The sequence below is a fragment of the Aotus nancymaae genome, unplaced genomic scaffold (assembly GCF_030222135.1).
Source record: "Aotus nancymaae isolate 86718 unplaced genomic scaffold, 86718_ANA_hifiasm-v0.15.2.pri h1tg000028l, whole genome shotgun sequence".
Taxonomy (NCBI): Eukaryota; Metazoa; Chordata; class Mammalia; order Primates; family Aotidae; genus Aotus; species Aotus nancymaae.
In genome coordinates, this window is record NW_026988441.1 from 38948198 (window position 1) to 38968737 (window position 20540).

General features: G+C 57.7%; 1 protein-coding gene across 12 annotated transcripts in view; it reads left to right on the forward strand.

The window, feature by feature from the left end:
* Positions 1–12924: 12924 nt before the first annotated feature.
* Positions 12925–20540, forward strand: part of PTPRS (protein tyrosine phosphatase receptor type S) — a 79816-nt gene continuing 72200 nt past the window's right edge. For 7 of the 12 annotated variants that reach the window (XM_064382033.1, XM_064382034.1, XM_064382036.1 and 4 more), the window contains exon 1: positions 12926–13098. In XM_064382033.1, coding sequence (XP_064238103.1) covers positions 13008–13098 — 91 coding nt within the window. In that variant the 5' untranslated portion in view covers positions 12926–13007. Of the gene's footprint in view, positions 13099–20540 lie in introns of all 12 variants that reach the window. The other 5 variants (XM_064382041.1, XM_064382042.1, XM_064382043.1 and 2 more) reach the window with 3 other exon arrangements.

Sequence of the window (20540 nt, forward strand, 5' to 3'; positions counted from 1 at the left end):
GTAGCTGGAGCAGGGTGAATGCGGGGGAGAGACGGAGGAAAGGAGGGCAGGGGGACGATGGGGCAGGTCGTGCAGGGCCTTGTGGGCCACGAGGAGCACTTGAACTTTGACCCTGAGGGAGATGGGACCCATGGAGGGCTGTGGGCAGAGGAGAGACGGGACCTGACTCAGGTGCCCACCTGCACCGTGTGGTGGGTGCTCTGGGGAGGGCGAGGGTAGGAGGCTGGGAGGCTGGGGACCAGGACAGAGGTGACTGTGCGGGTCCGAGCAGGCAATAATCGGGCTGGACGGGTTGGAAAGGGAATATGGAGAAAGACGGACAAAGTGGGTAGAAATTTAGGAGGGAAACGTGAGAGTATTTCCAGACCAACAGCATGTTGGGTGAGGGAGGAAGAGGAGTCAGAGCCAGTTTCCAGGCTCTAACCTGAACCCCCGGAAGCATGGAGCTGCCATCAGCAGAGTCAGGAGAGACGTGAGAGGAGTGGCTTTGCTGGATCCAGCCATGCCTGAAGGTGTCTGATTTTTCAGGAAGGGAAGGTAGCCTGGCCTGCGGGGGTGGACAGGTGAAAAAGGCAGACGTGGAGCTGGGGCGTGCCCGTGGTGGGCATTGTGCCCACTGTGGTGGGGCTGGTGGGTAGACCCGGCGCCAGAGCTGTGATGTGAACGTGGGTGAGGCGGGCTTCTGGCTGGCTGACACACGCCTATGCCCGGGGTCACGAATGCTGTGCTAGTTAGGAGGCGGGAGCCTTGGGCACCGCCAGGGCAGGGGAGCCGAGAGGAAGCTGCCCAACCAGTTTCACTCTGGCTCTCGCAGCCAGGGGTGTGGAGTTTGTACCTAAATGAAATGTCTGGGGTTTTTTGGCGCCAAATATGGAGGAGGTGGGACAGACAGGCTGGCGGGGGGCGGGGGTGTGTCAAGCCCAAGTGTGTCCTGCCCAGGTGTGTCAAGGATATGGTTTTATGTGAGGGGCCCCCATCAGGGAAGGTTTAAAGCCTGGAGACCATCCCAGCGCAGTCACCCCTGCTTTGGAAGTTTCTTCAGGAGACCACGGGACGCATATGTCCCTCACAGTGTTGTTTATAAGGGACATCGTGGAATAAACAGGTGGGAATGGATTAAAATCTGTGAGCTGGACACTGGAAAGTGCTCTCCTAATGGTGATCCCCATGGAACGAAAGAAAAGCACGCATGTGTGCACACAGAAGAAAGACTGGAAGGAAATGGTTAGCCTCGGGGCCATTGTATGTGCTGTTCCTCCTGCCTGGAACTCTGTTCCCACAGGCGTTTGAATGTCTGATTTGCTCTCTTTCTCCAGGTCTAAATGCAATTGTCACCAATTCTAAAAGCTTCCCAGGGACCCCCCAGTTTTTGGAGCCTTGCAGTGGGTTTGTTTATTTATTTTTGCCGTCTCTCAGCGTTGCCTGGCCTTACGTTATTGACAGCGTCTATTTTTCTGTGGGCGTCCATTTCCCCGCTACTTGTCTGTGCCCCCCACAAGGGCAGGATTGCTGGTTCCATCGTGCTCACCACTGTGTCCTCGGCGCAGCACACAGTAGGTGCTCAATACTTGTACAGAGAAAGAATGAATGAGAACAGCCACATGCAAACAGTTTCTCTCTAGGCGAGGGATGGATTGTGGGTAACTTTTATTTTCTTCTTTATGCTGATTTTACCTAATTTTCTGCTGCACGCGCCTATTTTATAATTAGAAGAAAAGTTATTTTGAAAAAAATTACCCCCCTCCCAAGTCCCAGCTGTGGGAGCTGACGTGATCCAGCCCCGTGTTCCTCCCCAAGGGCAGCCGCCTCCTGGGTGCGTACAGAGGACATATCAATGGAATGTTTCTGGAGGGGCTCTGGGGGTCAGCCCTCAAGGGCACTGGGTAGGCGGGGCAATCAGGGAGGGCTTCCTGGAGGTGGCCACTCTTAACCTTCAGGGTGCTCAGACCTGAAGGTCATGCTTGAGTCCCCTCTTTTCTGTACATCCCCGAACGAGCCATTTAGAAAATTCCATTGTTCTGTCTAGAATGTTCCCTCCCCCATCCTCTACCCCGTCCAGCCCCATCATTGCCCTTCTTGACCCCAGCCTAGTCGTCCCCCACAGTCTGCTCTACCCACAGCCCTCCGTGGCTCCCACCTTCCTCAGGGTCAAAGTCCAGTTCCTTCCAGAGGCCTCCGAGGCCCTGCGTGTCCTGTCCCCGTTCCCTCACTGCCCTCCCCTCCTCCTCCTCCTCCTCCTCCTCTCCCCGCCTCCTCACTCTGCTGCAGCCACAGGGGTCTCCTCACTGTTTCTCCACGCCAGGCGCAGTCCTGCCCCAGGACCTTTGCGCGGGCCATGCTCCCTGCCTAGAATCCTCTCACGTTCTCTCACCTCCTTCTGGTCTTTGTATATTACCTCCCCTCTCTCCTATCCTCTATTTATTTTATTTTATATTTTTTTAGAGACAGGGTCTCGCTGTGTCGCCCAGGCTGGAGTGCAGTGGCACCATCATAGCTCACTGCAGCCTCAACTTCCTGGCCTCAAGGGATCCTCCTGCCTCAGCTTCCCAAGTAGCTGGGTCCACGGGCATGCGCCACCAGACCCAGCTAATTTTTTTTTAAGTTTCTTTGTAGAGATGAGGGTCTCACTATATTGCCCAGGCTGGTCTCAGACTTCTGGCCTCAGGCGATCCTCCCGCCTCATCCGACAACGCTCACCCCAGTTATCCTCAGAGCCCTTACCACTGTCTGACCCTCAGTGGATTTTATCTCTTTTGTTTCTCGTGTGACACCTCATTAGAGCATCGCACCCTGAGGACAGGGACCTTTGCCAGTCTTCGTCACCGCTGTGTCTAGAACCGTGCCTTGCATCAAGAACTTGATTGGAAATGTTTGTTAGAAAAGGGTAGACTGGGCGTAACCCTACTACAGGCTCATGCACTTTGGGAGGCTAAGGTCGGAGGATCACTTACATCCAGGAGTTCGAGACCAGCCTGGGCAACATAGGGAGACCCCATGTCTACAAAAAAAAAAAAAAAAATCGAAAAATTAGCCAGGCCTAGTGGCGCATGCCTGTAGTCCAAGCTACTCAGGAGGCTGAGGTGGGAGGATTGAGCCTGGGAGGTTGAGGCTGCAGTGAGCCGTGGTGGTGCCACTGCACTCCAGCCCAAGCAACAGAGTGAGACCCTGTCTCCAGAAAGGAAAAAAAAGGCATGCTTTGTGACAAGGGCACACAGTGTGGCCTTTGGAGGAGAATAAGGTTGGAGGGGCTCTGCCGGGTGCAGCTGGGCCTGATTGTCTGTGTAAATCTTTGCTGAGAACCTCAGCAGAGACAAACCCTGCTGTGCCCGCTGAGGTCACAGTCTGGTAGGAGAGGCAGACTGGGGACCAGGCACATTTAGGGCTCTGTGCTGATGGGGCCACCCAGCCAATGGGGGGGCCACCTGGCCCGCCTCCCCTAGCCCCTCGGGGATGGCTATGTCCCCTGCCCACTGCAGTCACCACCGTGGAATAGGGGCAAGAGGCCATCTCCACGGAGACATGGGCAGGAGGCCCAGAGAGGGCAGGACTGGCTATGAAGGGGCTGGCAAGCCCTCGTCTGCGGTCTCCTGAGTCCTAGGCAGCCCAGAGCCGGGCCGTCTGCCGCGGGTCCCACAGCCCCGAGCCTCCTGACAGTGGATCCATTGAGCCGCCTGTTCAGTGCTTGGTTTATGTGGCACATGGGGATACTGTTGGCCAGAGAGGCACGGGTCCTTCTTGGCACACAGGGCATCCCTGGATTCAAACTCGGGTCTGTATGAGCCCGGTGCCTTGCCGCAGATCCAAGCAAGGTGACTGCTCTGCTCCTGAGGGCCCACTGTGTGCCCTGTTGAGTCGGGGAGATCATACAGTTGCTCCTATGCCTGCATTGACACAGGGCGCCTCCTACGTGCCCGTGGTGGTGCTGTGGTGCCAGGCGACCTCCTCCGTGATGCACCTACTGTGTGCCTTGTCGAGAGTGGGGCTGCATGGGATGGGGGACCTCGCGGCATCCTGTGTTTAGCGGTACCTACTGTGTGCTCCCTGTCAAAGGGGCAGGCATGAAGCCTGTGTGCAGACACTCACAGACCGCCTACTGTGTGCATGGTGCTTTGTGGACTAGGCCACCTACTGTTGCAGATGGGGCAGGGGAATTCCATACTCCATTTTGCAGAGGGGGAAACTGAGGCACGATAAGGGAAAGGGGCAGTGTGGGATCCACCAGTGGGGGAGGCATTTATTTGATGTCTGAGGGAGGTGGGAGCCACCCGCTGAGGTGGCGGGGGCGTGGACGCATGCTGGACCCGCCTGTGTGTCTCCCATCAAAGCCCATGTCCTTTGCCCCATTGAGTAATGACTTCTCTAGAGAGTGATGCCGTCTGTCTCCAGGATGACCCTGTCCCTAGATAAACCCAAGGGGCTTCAAATTATTCCTGATACATCCTCAGTTCGGGGCCTCAGGCCTCCAGCAGCCCCGTGGTGAGAACTCCGCCTCTGGACCCAACCTTTGGTTCCAATCCCTGCTCTTCTGGACCGTGGACAGCCGTTTCTCTCTCTCTCAGCTTCGTTCTTCGCAGAATGGGGGTGATAGCAGGGCCTTGCCTACGAGATCCGTGGCCATCCGTGTGGCCTGTGGCCCTAGGAGGCACAGCTGAAGAGAGCTCAGCGCCCAGGACATCCCATAGGCGTTGGCGTTCGGGCTTGGTCCTCAGCATAAATGGTAGTACGAGAGGCGTTTTCTCCAGGGATGGGACCAGACGCGGGACCCCTTGGGTCTCCATCCTGGCCCCGACCCCGTCCCCGGGCCCCCCAGGGCCCCCTGGCTTTCTGCATTCCGGGCTTCTCGGATGGAGTTTTCAAACCCGCACCCTGGGCGCAGCGCGGGCTCGGATTGGCCGCCGGGACGGGGCTGCCTCTCCCTCTCCCTCCTCCTTTCCCTCTGCTCGGGTGTCGCGGGCCTGGCACGGCGGCCCCATCTGTTTCCAATCTGGCCCTGCGCTCTCCGCCCCCTCCTCAGGCTTGTGGCTGGGGTGGGGGCCTCTGCCACGGTGTCCCCCCATTCATTCCGCCGGACCCCCAGCGGGAAGGAAGCCTCTGCGCCCGCGCCCCTCCTCAGCTCTCTGGTCCAGGAGGGGGAAGAGGGGTCGCCCCTGCACCGCGCCCCCCACCGCTGGTCCTCCAGTCCCACCCACACTGGGAGGGGAACTCTGCCCCTTCTCCGACCTCCTGTATTTGGGTGTGTTTGGGGAGCCCTCCGCCGCCCGTCCGGCATCCAGCCCCCCTCATCCGTTGCCATGGCCACGATCAGAGCTGGGGAAGCGGGGAGCAGGGTGGTAGGGTCTCCGCTTGGGACCAGGCTTCGGGAGGGAGGGCCTTTGGGTCATGCCCTCTCCCAGGCGCCCCTTCTCTCAGTGCTGCCCGGACCCCCGCGGAGGCTCTCCTCGCCTCCAAATGGGGCTCCCGTCTGGTACCCCCGCCCCACTTCCGGCTGGGGCCCCGCCCTGCCCCCCAACCTCCCCCCGCCCGGCCCCCAACCTCCCCCCCGCCCCGGCCCCAACCCCCTCCCTGGGGCCTCAATCCCCCTCCCCGGGGCCCGCCCCCTGCAGCCCCGCCCCTGCAGCCCCACCCCCTGCGGCCCCGCCCCCGGCCCCGCCCCCAGGCCGAGCTCCCCAGGCCGAGGCCTCTCCCGAGTCTTCGCCGCGCGCTGCGCTCGGAGCGGACCGAGGGACGCGCGGACCGGCTGCGGCGGGCCCTGCGGAGGCCTCGCGGGGCCCGGGCCCAGTCTCCGAGCCGCGGGGTGAGTGCGCCCGGGACCCCCTTCCACCTTCCACCCCGAGGCCTGGGCCGTGCTGGGCTTTGTCCCCCTCCTCGCGCCCCTCCAGGCTCCGAGGTGGGGGGACGCGGGGGTCCCCCCAGCCCAGCGCGGGCCCGGCCGCCCTCCAGGGACAGCTTGGGCCCGCTGCCGCCTGGCGCCCCACCGCATTCAGGCCCGTCGCTTGCACTTTGGAAAACTCCAGACCGTTATGCTCCGCGGGGTCCCCTCCCCCGCCTGGCCCCCAGCCCGACCTCCTCCCCCTACCCCCTCTCCTCCCCCACCTCCCGGAGGCGGAGCCAGGCGCGGGGCAGCCTTAGCTGCCAGCCCAGGGGAGCTCTGATTGGGGACTTCACAGGAGGCAGAGGCGACAGGACCGCAGAGGGGGGCAGGTAGTGGCGGGGGGTGTGTGGCAGGAATCCCTGCTCTTAGCCACCCCCGAAAAATCTCAGAAAGTTTCCCTCCGTCCGTTTTCGCTTCCCTCGGGCCTGTGGACCCCATTGCCTCTGTGCTTTGTTGGGGGGCTTTAAGAAACTGGGGGCTTGGCCTCAGGGAGGGGCCTGGGACGGTCAGGGCACCTTTCTATTACTAATTCCGGTCCCTGGGCTTACAGGCCCCAGAGTCCTGAGCTGACGGAGTTTGGTGCCCCCCCCCCAAGGGCCTTCCTGAAGACCCCAGGTGGGCCTTAGCCCTGAGCCCTGCTTGTTTCTTCCGCAGCCTCACACCCACCTTTTAAAATCTCTGCCAGACCTCCTAGGGTGGATGTGAGGCTGTCCAGGTCTCAGCCTCCATTGCCTGGGGTGGTCTCTGTCTGTGGTCTGAATTTCCCCCTCTGAAATGCAGGTGACCCCAGGAATGGTGTGGATAAAGAGCCAAGGAGAGCTGGGAATGTGGTAGGTACCCAGTGCACACAGGGCCTTTGCCACATTCCTGGGGTCAGATGACAGACCCACAGAGGGAGCAGAGCTGTGATGTGGCAGCCCAGAGGGGGTCTTGATCCAACCTGGGGTCTCCAGGAGGGCTTCCTGGAGGAGGTGACAGCTCAGCTGTGGCCTGAGGACGAATGTGAGGGCTGAGGTTTGATGGGAACCTGGAAGGGTGTGCTGGATGGAACAGAGTGTTCAAATACCCCTGTGGGGGCCAGGGGGCCACAAGTGGGGGATCGAGGTGGCAAGGGAAGCCTGGCATGGGGGGTTGTGGCGTGACAGGGTGAGCAGAGGCCGGGCTGGCAGCTCTGGAGGCTGAGGTAGCAGTCTGGGTTTTAATATATGTTGATGGGATCCATGGAGGATTTTAGAGCAGAGGAGGAACAGGGTTCAGCTTGGAGTGGAGGCATTTCGCCGCTGCAGCTCACAGGATGAGCTGACTGTGGGCCAGTTGGGGAAGGGTGTGCCTGGCGGGGGACCTGCATTGGAAGAGGCTCAGAGGCCCAAGGCAGTGTATTCCGAGAACTGCAGGACCTCTCTGGAAGAGGGAGTGGGGAAGAGGATGGGTGCAGTCATGTCGAGAAGGGCCCAGAACGCCAGGCACGGGAGCTGGGAGCCCGGTGAGTGTGAGCAGCAGCAGGGGTGCCTGCAGAGCTTGGCGTCTCAAGCTATTCCATGAAGCCAACATGGGGGACATGCTGGCAGGGCTGATTTTGGCAGCCTGGGCACCTGGGAGTGCATGTGGACCCTGGGCTCGATTGAGACCCGGGCTCTAGCCTCAAATCCTAACCCAGCCCAGCCCCCTCCCCATGCAGGACCCATGGTGAGCCTCAGTTTCCTCATCTGTTAAACAGCAGGAAACGCAGAGAACATTTAATGGGGCTGGGCACCCCAGGGGCCCTCAGTGGACGCTCACAATTTTCCTCTCCAGGGCTGGGCCTGGTTCGCTGTCTGCCCCACCCATCCACTCCTGGCCAGCGGGACCCCTGGGGACAGTGCCCTGAGCCTTCATGTTGTCCCAATACAAGTCAATAGTCAATTAAAGCCAGGTCCCCTGGTCTTCAGTTCCGAGAAGGACCGGCCCCACCCAGCCCCTCCCTGGGCCTGTTTCCTGATTGGGAGATAATGGCACCCTGGGAGGGGCAGTGGCTTGGCAAGAGCTGACTTGGGCCCACCAGCGGCCACAGAGCCAGGGCCTGCTGCCCAGGGGGCCTCTAGCTGCCTGTCCCTGCTTGAGTAGACGTAGGAGTGACCCAGGGGTCCAGGGAGGCTGAAGGCCAGGGTCCAGCCCTGGAAATGACATTCCAGGCGGTGGCATGGGAGAGGTGTGGGTGGGGGGAGGATGTGAAGGCGGAGAGGTTATGCAGGGTCAGGGGTCTTTTTCCTGAGTCCCACGGCTGGCGTCGTCAGCCTCGGCTTCTCCTGCCCTGCGGCCACCGGCAGGCCCCCGAGGGTTAGGATTAGGCCCCCCAGACCCCTCCCCCAGGACAGGACAGGGTAGACTCTGCACCCAGAGCCTCCTCCGGCCCGAGGAGCCCCCGCCTCGTGCGGGTGACACAGCCTGTTTGCTGCCCGGCCTGGGTCATAATCACCCCTTTGTGCTCCCTGGACCGCGTGGGCACACAAAGCCGGCTCCCAGATCTCGTGACCCATGCCCCGGCGCCTAGCTCGAATGAGTGCTCACTCGCCCCCATTAGCACCAAGGGGGAGCCCCCAGAGGCAGCCAGAGGGCTGTACCAGGTCCAGAGAGAGTTGTCCAGAAATTCCGCAGTGGCCAGAGAAAGTCACAGGATGAAACATGGGCTCCAGGCCCGAGTCCCACCCCAGCTGGGGGACTTGGCCAAGTCCCTGTTCTTCTGTGAGCCTCAGTTTCCTCATCTGTAAAAGGCAAGTGTCTGCCTCCGACCAGCTGCCACGAGCTAGTGCTGGGCAGCCCAGCCCCTGAGAGCCAGGTGGGGTGCGCAGAGACCCCCTCTGAGCCCTACGTGGGTTCAGGGTCCAGTGGTCACTCCCTCCTGTTCTCTCTAGCCCTGGCACAGCCTCAATGGCCACCGTGGGCTGCCACTCTTTTCCTAACAGGCGTGTCATTTCCTGGGATCTTGCAGATGACTGCGCCTGCCTCATTTTCCCTGTCTTAGCAGTGGCAAGGCTGGTGGCCCAGGTGGCTTTGTTGCAAGAGGGGGCATGGCGGAGGGTCGGCTGGCACCAACGTGGCCACATCCCTCCCTGCCCAGGGCCACGTAGGGCCTCTGCTGCCCTGCGGGTCTAGTCCGTGGGCACCTCTCTGCCCTCTTCTCTCCCCCTGTACCTCCTGGGACCTCTCGGTGCTGCCCCATTGCCCTTCCTCATGCTGTTCCTGGTGCTAAGGCCCCCTCGCCTCTAATTCCCATTCACCGTTTGGTCCTCAGCCGATATTAAATCCAGAAATGGCCCATGCAAAGGCAGGGGGGCAGGACTGCACTTGGGGTGTTGGAGGAACAGCAAGAAGGCCCATGTGGCTGGAGAGAGGGAGGAGGGAGGACAGGGAGGGCACGGCGCAGGTCATACATGGCCGGGTGGGTTTCAGGAAGGACTTGAGCTTTGACTCAGGCAGGTGGGAGCCATGGAGGGCTGTGGGCAGAGGAGGGCCGGGCGCTGACTTGGTTGCTCACAGGTGCCTTCTGGTTTCTGTGGGTGGAACAAACCGAGGGGCAAGGGCGGGAGCTGGAAGACCAGGGTGGAGGTGACGGTGTCGGTGACCAGGCCGGTGACAATGGGGCTGGAACAAGTGGAGGCAGAAGAATGAGTAAGAAGTGGGCAGGTTGGGGACAGATTCTGAAGGCAGAGCGGATGGGACTTGGGGATCTTCTCCCCAAATCCCCACAGAAGACCCCACACCTGTGGTTTTCGTGAAAGCAGGAGTGGTTGGGAGGGTCGCGTGGTGGCACCTGTGTCTGCGATGCTGACCTGCTTGCGCGCCTGTAGATACGTGATCTGATTGGGTGTTCGGAGTTCCCTGTAGCCCACCAGGACCCTGTATGTGTATGTTTTCTGGTGTATGTGCATCTGCGCTCTGATTTTGTGCGTGTACAGGGTCCTAGTCCATCACGGGAAGTCCCTGGGGAGGATTGCTGCCTAAGGGACCCTGGAACGTTTTATCTTTTGCAGTGTAGCGTCTGAACCCCACTCCCTGGGCCCCGCCCACCACCCCCATTCCTGATGCATCATCCGTGCCTCAGATGCCCCTGTTGCTGTAGCGCCTGGTTCCTGCCCCTGACAGGCCCTGCCTGCCTGTGCCCGGCTCAACCCCGTCCCGCCCAGGCATCAAGGAGGTATGGGCCCAACAAGGCTTCTGCCGTGGGAGCCAGGGTGTAATTAGGGCTGCCCGGTTTAGAAGGCAGCTGTCCTGGGCTCCCGTGGGACATGGGGGAGCCAGCTGTGGCCAGGGCCCTCCATATGTGTGCCCCACCTGGGTCCTCTGTGCAGGGCCTCCTACCATATTCTCTGAGCTTCAGCTTTGCTATGTTGCCTCAGTTTCCCCAGAGGTTCTCTGCAGGCCTGCCCAGCTGAACACAGTGGTCTAGGACTGACCTCGTCCCCCCGAGTGTGGCCAAGCACATGTGAATTTCTGGGCCGGGCCAGCCGCTGTGGTCACCCTCGCCCCAGCTGGCCACGGGCAGTTTCTCCGATTGGGGCCACTGCCTGCCTTGTGGGCTACTTTTGCTCTTAAAGGGCCAGTGCAGGGACTCAGAGTAAGGCACTGTGTGCTGGGCTTCATTTCCTTCATCTCCCAGCCCTCAGCTGGTTCTGTGCAAGGTGCATTTGGAGTCTGACTGTGCGTGTGTGTGTCTGTGTAGCCAGGCTGCGTGCACACACGTGTAGGAAGGGAATCTGACTTTGCACGTCTCTGTTTGCTGGTGCATGCCCCTGTGGTCTGCTGACCGCACGGCCTGTCTGTAGTCTGACTGTGTGCCGGCCCCGGTGCCTGTGTGACGCCGACCTGCTGGTGGCCCTGTAGATATGTGATGTGATTGCATGCTCAGAGGTCCCGGTAGCCCAGCTGTGCACGTGTACTGCCTGGCCCACCGTGACCATGTCCGTGTGTCTCTTCTGGCTTGGTGTGTGTCTGCAGTCTGATTTTGTGTGTGTCTGTGTTTGTGGTCTGACTGTGTGCAAGTTTTGTTTGCCTGATTGTGTGTGTGTGTGTGTGCACGCACGTGCGCTCACGTGCCCATCTCTGCTGCCTGACTCTGTGAATGCATTTGTTTCTGTGTCTCTTGCAGATACAGAACTGCTTGTAGTCTGACTATGTGTCAGTGTATATCTGTGGTTTGACTGTGTATGTCTGTGGCCTGATTGAGCAGGCATCATTCTCTGTGTGGTCTGACTATGTGTCTGTGGCCTAACTGTGTACATTGAGGCCCCCCGAATCCCATTCCTCACCCTCAGCTGTGACCCGGCCGCTACCCGCCCGTCCTTCCCCTGAGGCCGCCCCAGGGCTGGGCGAGGTGACCGCAGCTGAGTATTTTGGGAGTCAGAATCACAGGGACTGCCCCGTTATTATGTGCCACCAGTTCCTGTGACCACAGCCTGGACCCGCCCAGGGCATGGCCTGGCGTGGGTGCAGGCCTGACCAGGCAACAAAGACCTTATCCTTGGGCCTCTCCCTGCCCCTCCCTGCCCCTCTGACCTGGCTCTGGACAGAGTGGAGATGGGGAGGGGGCCATTCCAGGGTTCACGGTCTGTGATGAAGGACGCTTCTGGCCTGGAGGGGCTGAGGTTCTTGTCGGAGAGGCATGCCGAATGATTAACATGTTCCTTTCATTTGGGAACCAGGGTAAATACCACGGAGGCTAACCTTAGTCATGTAGGACGCTCCGGGATGTAGAATGTAGGGGGAGCGACCTTTGAGGGGCAGAGATGGCTTCCTGAGGAAGTGACAGCTGAGCTGAGACCTGTCATGTGGTGGGGGACAGCATTCCAGGCAGAGGCCACAGCAGAAGCAAAGGCTGGGAGGTGGGACTGAGCTTGGCTGGCACGCTGTACCTCTAAGCGAGAGGAAATAGTAAAGTCAGCAGGAGTGGCTTTCTTGGGGGCTCCGGGAGCCATGGGAGGTCTTGGAGCAGGGCAGGGACAGGCAGGTGTGTGGAGAGAGTCATCTCATGACCTGGGGGACCAGGTTTCAGAGCCAGACAGCAGTGTAATCTGGAGTCCCCTCCTTCCTAAGAAGCAGCCTGTGAGTTGGAGAAAACCAGGGCTCAGCACCCCCAGAGGTCCTCAGTCCTGGCGCGGGGCTGGGTTTTGGCCCAGCCCAGGTTGGGAACTCATGCTGGGGTTGGGATTCGGCTGGTGACTGGAGGCTGCCTTCATCCCTTTGGGCTGCTGTAGCCAAATACCACACACCGAGTGGCTTGTAAATGACCGAAATTTGTACCTGATGGTTCTAGAGGCCGGGAAGTCCAAGGTGAGGGCGACACAGATTTGGTGTCTGGTGAGGGCTGTCTTCTGGTACACGGAAGGCGTCTTCCCCCCGTGTCCTCAGGTGGCAGAACGGACAAGGAGCTTTCCGGGAGCTCTTTTCTGAGTCATCCCGTTCGTGAGGTCTCTGCCCTCATGACCTAATCCCAAAGACCCGATTCCTAATACCGTCACAGTGGGGACTGGGTTTCAGCATGACTTCTTTTGTAGGGGGACACATCAATTCTATAATTCTATATCAAGGGCCCAGCACTTTTTTTTTTTCTCTGAGACAGAGTTTTGCACTATCGCTCAGGCTGGAGTGCAGTGGCATGATCTTGGCTCACTGCAACCTCCGCCTCCCAGGTTCAAGCGATCCTCCTGCCTCAGCCTCCCGAGTAGCCGGGACTACAGATGTGCGCCACCATGCCCGGCTAATTTTTGTATTTTTGGTAAAGACGGGGTTTCACCATGTTGGCCAAGATAGATGGCCTTGATCTCTTGACCTCGTGATCCGTCTGCCTCAGCCTCCCAAAGCGCTGGGATTATAGGCATGGGCCATGGCGCCCAGCCGGGCCCAGCACTTTCATTCCATCCCATTACTCCATGATCTTTCCCCAGTGTCCCATGACCAGCCCCACAGGACCCTCCCCTGCCCCATGTGACCCGCCCACTGCCTCCTCCATGAAGGTCTCCTGGATTTTCCCTGGTTGGCTCTCACAGCCCCTCATTGTCTCCGCAGACGCCGCCCCATCTGACGCTCGGCTCGAGGCCTCTCTGTGAGGGACTGGGGGGCCATCCCCCTCCAGGCCGGAGATCGGAGGTCGCTGCCAAGCATGGCGCCCGCCTGGGGCCCTGGCGTGGTGTCTGTGGTTGGTCCCATGGGCCTCCTTGTGGTCCTGCTCGTCGGAGGCTGCGCAGCAGAAGGTAAGAAGCTGGCTCGGGGTGTGCGGGTCTCCGCGTGTTTGTTTACCCGTGCATTTATGGCAGGGGGTGTGTGTGAGCATGCTTCTCCACCTCCTGCCTGGGGCCCCCCATTTTGCCAAATGGAACTTTTATATAAGCCCCATGAAGGAGGCTGAATGCTGAGGGCTGTGTGCTGAGCCCTGAGACATTCACAGATAAACAATAGTGATGATCTTCACGAAGCAGTAACAGGAATGATAACGGCGTCTGTGTCCCCGGCATCGGCACCGGACTCCATGCTAAGCTCGGATCTTACCTGTTTCCTCTCCCCTGAGCCTGACCAGAACCCGGGCTGGGTTTTGTTACCTTCCTCTCCCGATGAGGGCAGACAAGGCTCAGAGGACACAGGACTTACTTGAGGTCACTCCTTAGTGAGCCACAGAGTTCACCTTTCCTTGCAATGGGCAGTGCCTACACCTGTTGGCAGACACACAGGCAGACAGACTGTCTCAGGCGGAGCCGGGAGAGGCTTCTTGGGAGACAGGGCACTGGGGCTGGGGTTTTGTGGGTGTACAGGAGTTCACCTATGGAAAAGCCATTCCTGGTCGGGATGACAGCACCCGGGAAGGCCTGGAGATGAAAGAGGTTGGTATAGTTTAGAGATGGGCAAGGCTGCATTTCTGGCTGTAACGTGAAGAGGATGAGGGTCCGTTTGGGGCCCAGTGCCAAGACTCACCCCACCATGAAGGACCTAGAGAAGGCATCACTCAGGCCCATGGGGACACAGGGGGTCAGGGCAGTAGGGGAAGAGGCTGGGTTGTGCAGTCAGGCCGGGTTCGAATCCTGGCTCTGCTGCCAGCCTGCTGTGCACCCTCGGGCTAGTGGCTTAGCCTCCCCTACCACCGTCCCAGGGCTCATAACATCATCTGCATCCGGCATTCTCGTGACACGGACGTGTCATAAGCCCTGCCTGCTGCTGTGTTGCCGCAAACATAAGTATTACCGCTGGTTAGCAAAGCGGAGACATACACCCTGCCTCATTCATCCTTGCTTTTTCTTGTTTTCATGCTGTTTTTTCTTTTGAGACGGGGTCTGACTCTGTCCCCCAGGCTGGAGTGCAGTGGCATGATGTCAGCTGACTGCAACCGCTGCCTCTCAGGCTCAAGCAGTCCTCCCACCTCAGCCTCCCAAGTAGCTGGGACTACAGGCGTGCGCCTCCATGCCTGGCTAATTTTTAAAAATTTTTGTAGAGATTCGGGGGGTTTCATGATGTTGCCCGGGCTGGTCTCGAACTCTGGAGCTCAAGCAATCCACCTGCCTCGGCCTCCCAAAGTGCTAGAATTACAGGTAGAAGCCACGGCATCTGGTCTCATGCTGTTTTTTAGTAAATGCCGTCTGCATTCAGATCACCCACCACGCCCTGATGAGGTGAACGTGATTATCAGCATCCCCATCGTACGCCTGTGGAAACTGATTGCATCACTGCACTCCAGCCTGGGCAGCAGAGCAAGACCTTGTCTCAGAAAAAAAAGAGGTGGGCTGAAGCGCCTCCGCCTCCCAAAGTGCTGGGATTCCAGGTGTGAGCCACTGTGCCTGGCCTGGCAGATGTTTTAAATTTCTTGTAGAGACTAGGTTCTTACTATTTGCCCAGACCAGTCTCAAACTCCTGGGCTTAAGCAAGATCCTCACACCTCGGCCTCCCAAAGTGCTGGGATTCCAGGCGTGAGCCACCGTGAGCCAGAGTGGCCCTTTGAACCTGAGCTGCTGGTGCCACAGGCCAGGATCTCGATGACCACGTTCCCTCAGCTCCCAGAAGCCAGGCATAGCTGCACGGTGATCTGTCCGGCCGCCTCCAGCACCTGAGTCTTTCTGGCCCCTCTCTCCCCTGCAGTGGGTGTGGGGATATCTGGCATTCAGTACTGAGCACTTTTAGCTTTTTTGTTTGTTTTGTTTTTTGAGACAGTCTCACTCTGTCGCCCAGGCTGGGGTGCAATGGTGCGATCTCGGCTCACTGCAGCCTCCGCCTCCCAGGTTCAAATGACTCTCCAGCCTGAGCCTCCCGAGTAGCTGGGATGACAGGCGCCCACCACCACGCCCTGATCATTTTTGTATTTTTGGTAGAGATGGGGTTTCACCACGTTGGCCAGGCTGGTCTTGAACTCCTGAGCTCAAATGATCCACCCTCCTCGGCCTCCCAAAGTGCTGGGATGACAGGGAAAGTGCCGGGATTGCAGGCGTAGGGGAACAATTTCTGCTCCAGAAATCACTTCAGGTCCAGTGGGGCCTTCCCAGGATGCCGTGGGGCCGGCCCTGGGGCGGGGTTGGAGGGGACAGGGTGGGTGGGTCACCAGCTCTGGCACCGGATTCTCATCTGCAGAATCTGAAATGGAAAAACAGAGACGGGGCCAAGCCGGGCCATGGAGTGGGAGGCTCAGGCGCCGGGGCCTCTGGAGAGAGCTGGCTTCCCTTCCTGGCTTTTTTGATACTGGCATCGCCACATGAACTTCTATCTCTTCATCTAAGAAACAGGGACACCCACGGTTCCTGGGGTCGGTAAAGACCCACAACCCCGTTTATCCAGCCTGTGTTATTTTCAGGGCGCTGGAACCGGGTGGGCGTGGGTTGCAGTCCCGTCCCTGCCCATCTCACGCCCTGTGACGAAATGCAGGTCCTGTCACATTTTTTTTAGTTGCTCCGTCACCCAGGCTGGAGTTCATTGGCGCAGTCTCAGCTCCCACTGCAGCCTCCACCCCCCAGGTTCAAGGAACTCTCCTGCCTCAGCCTCCGAGTAGCTGGGTTTACAGGACTGCACCACCATGCCCGGCTAATTTTTGTATTTTTAGTAGAGACCGGGTTTTGCCATGTTGGCCAGGCTGGTCTCGAACTCCTGATCTCAGGTGATCCGCCCTCCTCGGCCTCCCAAAGTGCTGGGATTACAGGCGTGAGTCGCTGCGCCCAGCCCCTTCACCTTCCTGAGCCTCGGTTTTGGTCCTTCCGGCCACGGGCTTGAAGCCTGTCGCACGGCATGTCTTTTGTGTCTCTCGAGTTGCAGGCATGCCCTTCTCAAGGCGGTGAGGGGTCCTTCCTGCATCTCAGCCCCTTTGCCGAGAAAAGGTGGGTAAGGTTTGTCCAAAGGAGAGATTCCAAGCATCCACGGGGCATTTTCTAACAGGGGACGCAGTGGGCAGAGAGAGCTCTTCCAGGCTGGCTCAGATCCCTAAGCTGCCTGGAGAAGACGGAGAGGGCGTCTGCTCTGCGGGGTGTGGGGGTGCTTCCGAGAAGCAGAACCCCTCCAAGTCCGGGAGCAGGCAGTGAAGTTGGGAGCTCCATTTTCTCAAGAGTCACCAGACACCGAGGGGAAGTCTGAGGTCCCAGGGAGGCGAGGCTGTCCCTGGGCCTTTCTGCTGAGAGCCACATAAGCGGGTATTTCGTCCCTGTGTGCTGGGGACGCCCAGGGTGCGGTGGGGACATAAGGGACTCCTGACCCGGCCTGCAGTAATCCAAGAAGGCTCCCCAGGGGAGGTGCTGGCCGAGCCGAGGTTGACGCTGCCAGATGAGAGGAGGAGGAAGAGACCCCGGGAGGAAAGAGCGACACAGACAGGCTGATTGCAGCACCCGCCTGGTCTTGCTCGCTGGATTGCTGGGGGCAAGGGGCATGTTCTGGCTCCAGGTCAGACAGGCAGCTGGACGTGTCTCTACCCGCAGCCAGCTTCTGCCCTTCCTTCCAGCAGCTCCGGAGGGAGGGATCTTTACCAGAAGACACATTCTTGATCCGGCCACAGTGACTTTCCCTCATGTCCTTGGCTGAGGACACTTGGCCCCAGGTCACTGCTCCTGAGGCCAGAAGGAGGGGGCAGGCCCAGCCTGGGGCTCAGTGTGGAACAAAACAGCTGCCCTAAGCAGGCTCAGAGTCTGGCTGTAGAAGGGGCAGAAGAGCATAAGATGTGGGCTTGGAGGCAGGGCCCGGGTTCAGATTCCAGCGCTGTTAACTTCTGAGCTCTGTATTCTTTTTTTTGTTTTTTGTTTGTTTGTTTGTTTGTTTGATACAGAATCTCTCTCTGTCACCCAGGTTGGAGTGCAGTGGCATGATCTCAGCTCACTGCAACCTCTGCCTCCTGGATTCAAGTGATCCTTCTGCATCAGCCTCCCGAGTAGCTGGGATTACGGGTGCCCATCACCACGCCCGGCTAATTTTCGTATTTTTGGCAGAGATGGGGTTTCACTATGTTGTTCAACTGGTCTCGAACTCCTGACCTTAGCCTCCCAAAGTGCTGGGATTACAGGCGTGAGCCACCGTGCCCAGCCTCTGAGCTCTGTGCTCTGTGAACCCTGAGTTCCGTGAACCCAGTAATATTCCTCAGTTTGTACAGTGGGATTGACTGTTACTGTCTCAGAAAGATCCGTAAAAGAGTTGAGGGGCCGGGTGCAACACTTCACACCTGTAACCGCAGCACTTTGGGAGGTCGAGGTGGGTGAATCATTTGAGATCAGAAGTTCAAGACCAGCCTGACTAACATGGTGAAACCCCATCTCTACTAAAAATACAAAAATCATCTGGGTGTGGTGGTAGGCACCTGTAGTCCCAGCTACTTGAGAGACTGAGGCAGGATAATCATTTGAATCCAGGCGGCGGAGGTTGCAGTGAACCAAGATTGCACTATTGCACTCCAGCCTGGGCAACAGAGTGAGACTCCATCTCCAAAAAAAAAAGTTGAGGGAGGCCATAGGGAGGCCATGGATGAGTCCTATGGGTCGGCTGACTTTCTTTTTTTTTTTTTTTTTTTTTTTTGAGACGGAGTTTTGCTCTTGTCACTCAGGCTGGGTTGCAGTGGCGCAATCTCAGCTCACTGCAATCTCTGCCTCCTGGGGTTCAAGTAATTTTCCTGCCTCAGTCTCCTAAGTAACTGAGATTACAGGTGTCCGCCACCACGCCCAGCTAATTTTTGTATTTTTTAGTAGAGTTGGGGTTTCACCATGTTGGCCAGGCTGGTCCTAAACTCCTAACCTCAGGTAATCCACCCGCCTTGGCCTCCCAAGGTGCTATGATTACAGGCATGAGCCCCCATACACGACCAGGTCTAGTGGCTTTTGGGACAGATGATCAAAGCAGACACATATGGTCATATCAACAGGAGCAGAGCCTCAAGTGAGGGAGGTGAGGCTGGTCAGGCCACTGGGGAACTCTGTTTTGTTTAAAGCACAGCCCATGCCATGGATGGGAGGTGTTGGGGTCCATAGGGACCTAGACTTGGAACCTCAGGTCTTCTTCAGGCCTCTCTGGGCTTTTGAATAGCTAGAACTTTCCAGAACATTTCCGTTGAATCTGTATGGCCCTTGGACTCACTGCACTCATTTCCAGCTGGTCATAGAGGCTCAAAGTCCTAGCGTTGCTCAAATTTGAGTTGTTAGGCTTCTGCCTCTCCTCAGACACCACAATTTTACTTAAAAAAAAATTCTTTTTTCCTTTATTTTGAGACAGAGTTTTGCTCTTGTTGCTCAGGCTGGAGTGCAATGGCGCGATCTCCACTCACCGCAACCTCCGCCTCCTGGGTTCAACCGATTCTCCTGTCTCAGCCTCCCAAGTAGCTGAAATTACAGGCATGCGCCACCACGTGCGGCTAATTTTGTATTTTTAGTAGAGACAGGGTTTCTCCATGTTAGCCAGGCTGGTCTCGAACTCCCGACCTCAGGTGATCCACCTGCCTCAGCCTCCCAAAGTGCTGGGATTACGGACATGAGCCACCGTGCCCAGCCTTAAAAATGTTTTTACTCCATTTTTTTCTTTAATCAGCTCACTTTTTTATTTAAGCAATTTTATTTTTTAAAATAAATCCAGCTGGGCACGGTGGCTCACACTGATAATTCCAGAGCCTTGGGGGGCTGAGGTGGGAGGATTGTTTGAGCCCAGGAGTTCCGGACCAGCCTGGGCAATGTAGTGAGACCCTGTCTCTACAAAAGATTAAAAATTAGCTGGGTGTGGTGGCACGCACCTGTGGTCCCAGCTACTCCGGAGACTCAGGCCGGAGGAGCCCTGGAGCCGAGGAGTTTGAGGCTGCAGTGAGCTATGATTGCACCACTGCACTCCAGCCTGGGTGAGAGAATGAGACCCTGTCTCTGCAAAAAAAAAAAAAAAATAAGTAAATAAGAAAAAATAAAAATAAGAAAAATAACTTCTTCAATTTGTCTTTAGTTCTAAATCTAAAGAGGTCCCCACGCAGAAGCCTCTGCCCCTGTGTGCGGCCACTCGCCCCTGGAGGCAGCGCTGTTTCTACACATACACACAGTCTTTCCTTTTGCAGTTTAAATTTTTATTTTATTTTGGGACGGAGTCTCGCTCTATCGCCAGGCTGGAGTGCAGTGGCGCGATCTCGACTCACTGCAACTTCCGTTTTCCAGTTTAAAGAATTCTCCTGCCTCGGCCTCCCGGGTAGCTGGGACTCAGGCGCACGCCACCACGCCTGGCTAATTTTTTGTATTTTTAGTAGAGACAGAGTTTCACCATCTTGGCCAGGCTGGTCTCAATCTCTTGGCCTCCTGATCCGCCTGCCTTGGCCTCGCAAAGTGCTGGGATTACAGGCGTGAGCCACCGCGCCCAGACCCCTTTATTTATTTTTAAAAGTCGTACAATGGTAGCATTTGCTGTATTTTATTACCTCTTGCTTACCACACCCCGCCCCCCGACTCCCGTTTAATAGTATGTCTTCTTGTTCCTACCCTAGTAGTTCATCTTAAAAAGCATCCTGGCTGGGCACAGTGGCTCATGCCTATAATCCCAGCACATTGGGAGGCTGAGGCGGGTGGATCACCTGAGGTTAGGAGTTCAAAACCAGCCTGGCCAACATAGGGAAACCCTGTCTCTACCAAAAATACAAAAATTAGCTGGGCATGATGGTGTGAGCCTGTAATCCCAACTACTCGGGAGGCTGCGGCAGGAGAATCCGCCTGAACCCGGGAGGTGGAGGTTGCAGTGAGCCGAGATCATGCCCTGCACTTGAGCCTGGGTGACAGAGTGAGATCCTGTCCCCAAAATAAATAAAAGTCATCCTGAGGTGAGAGGATTGCTTGAGGCTAGGAGTTCGAGACCAGCCTGGACAACATGGCAAAACTCTGTGCAAAAATTAGCCGGATATGGTGGCATGTGACTGTAGTCCCTGTTACGCCGAAGGTTGAGGTGGGAGGATCGCTTGAGCCTGGGAAGTTGAGGCTGCCGTGAGCTGTGTTTGTGCCACTGCGCTCCAGCCTGGGTGAAGAGCGAGTCCCTATCTCACACAGAAAAAGCATCCTTGCCCCTTTTCATACTTACATAGTACTCTGCTGTGTAGATAGCCTGGCATTCATTTGATCAGTCCCTTTTTATTGGATACGTAGGTTGCGACCTGAGGGCTGTTCTAAGTATGTCGCAGTCTTTGGGTGTGTTGATAAAAATCTCAGCAGGAGCTCCATTCATCTTAGGGGATACATTG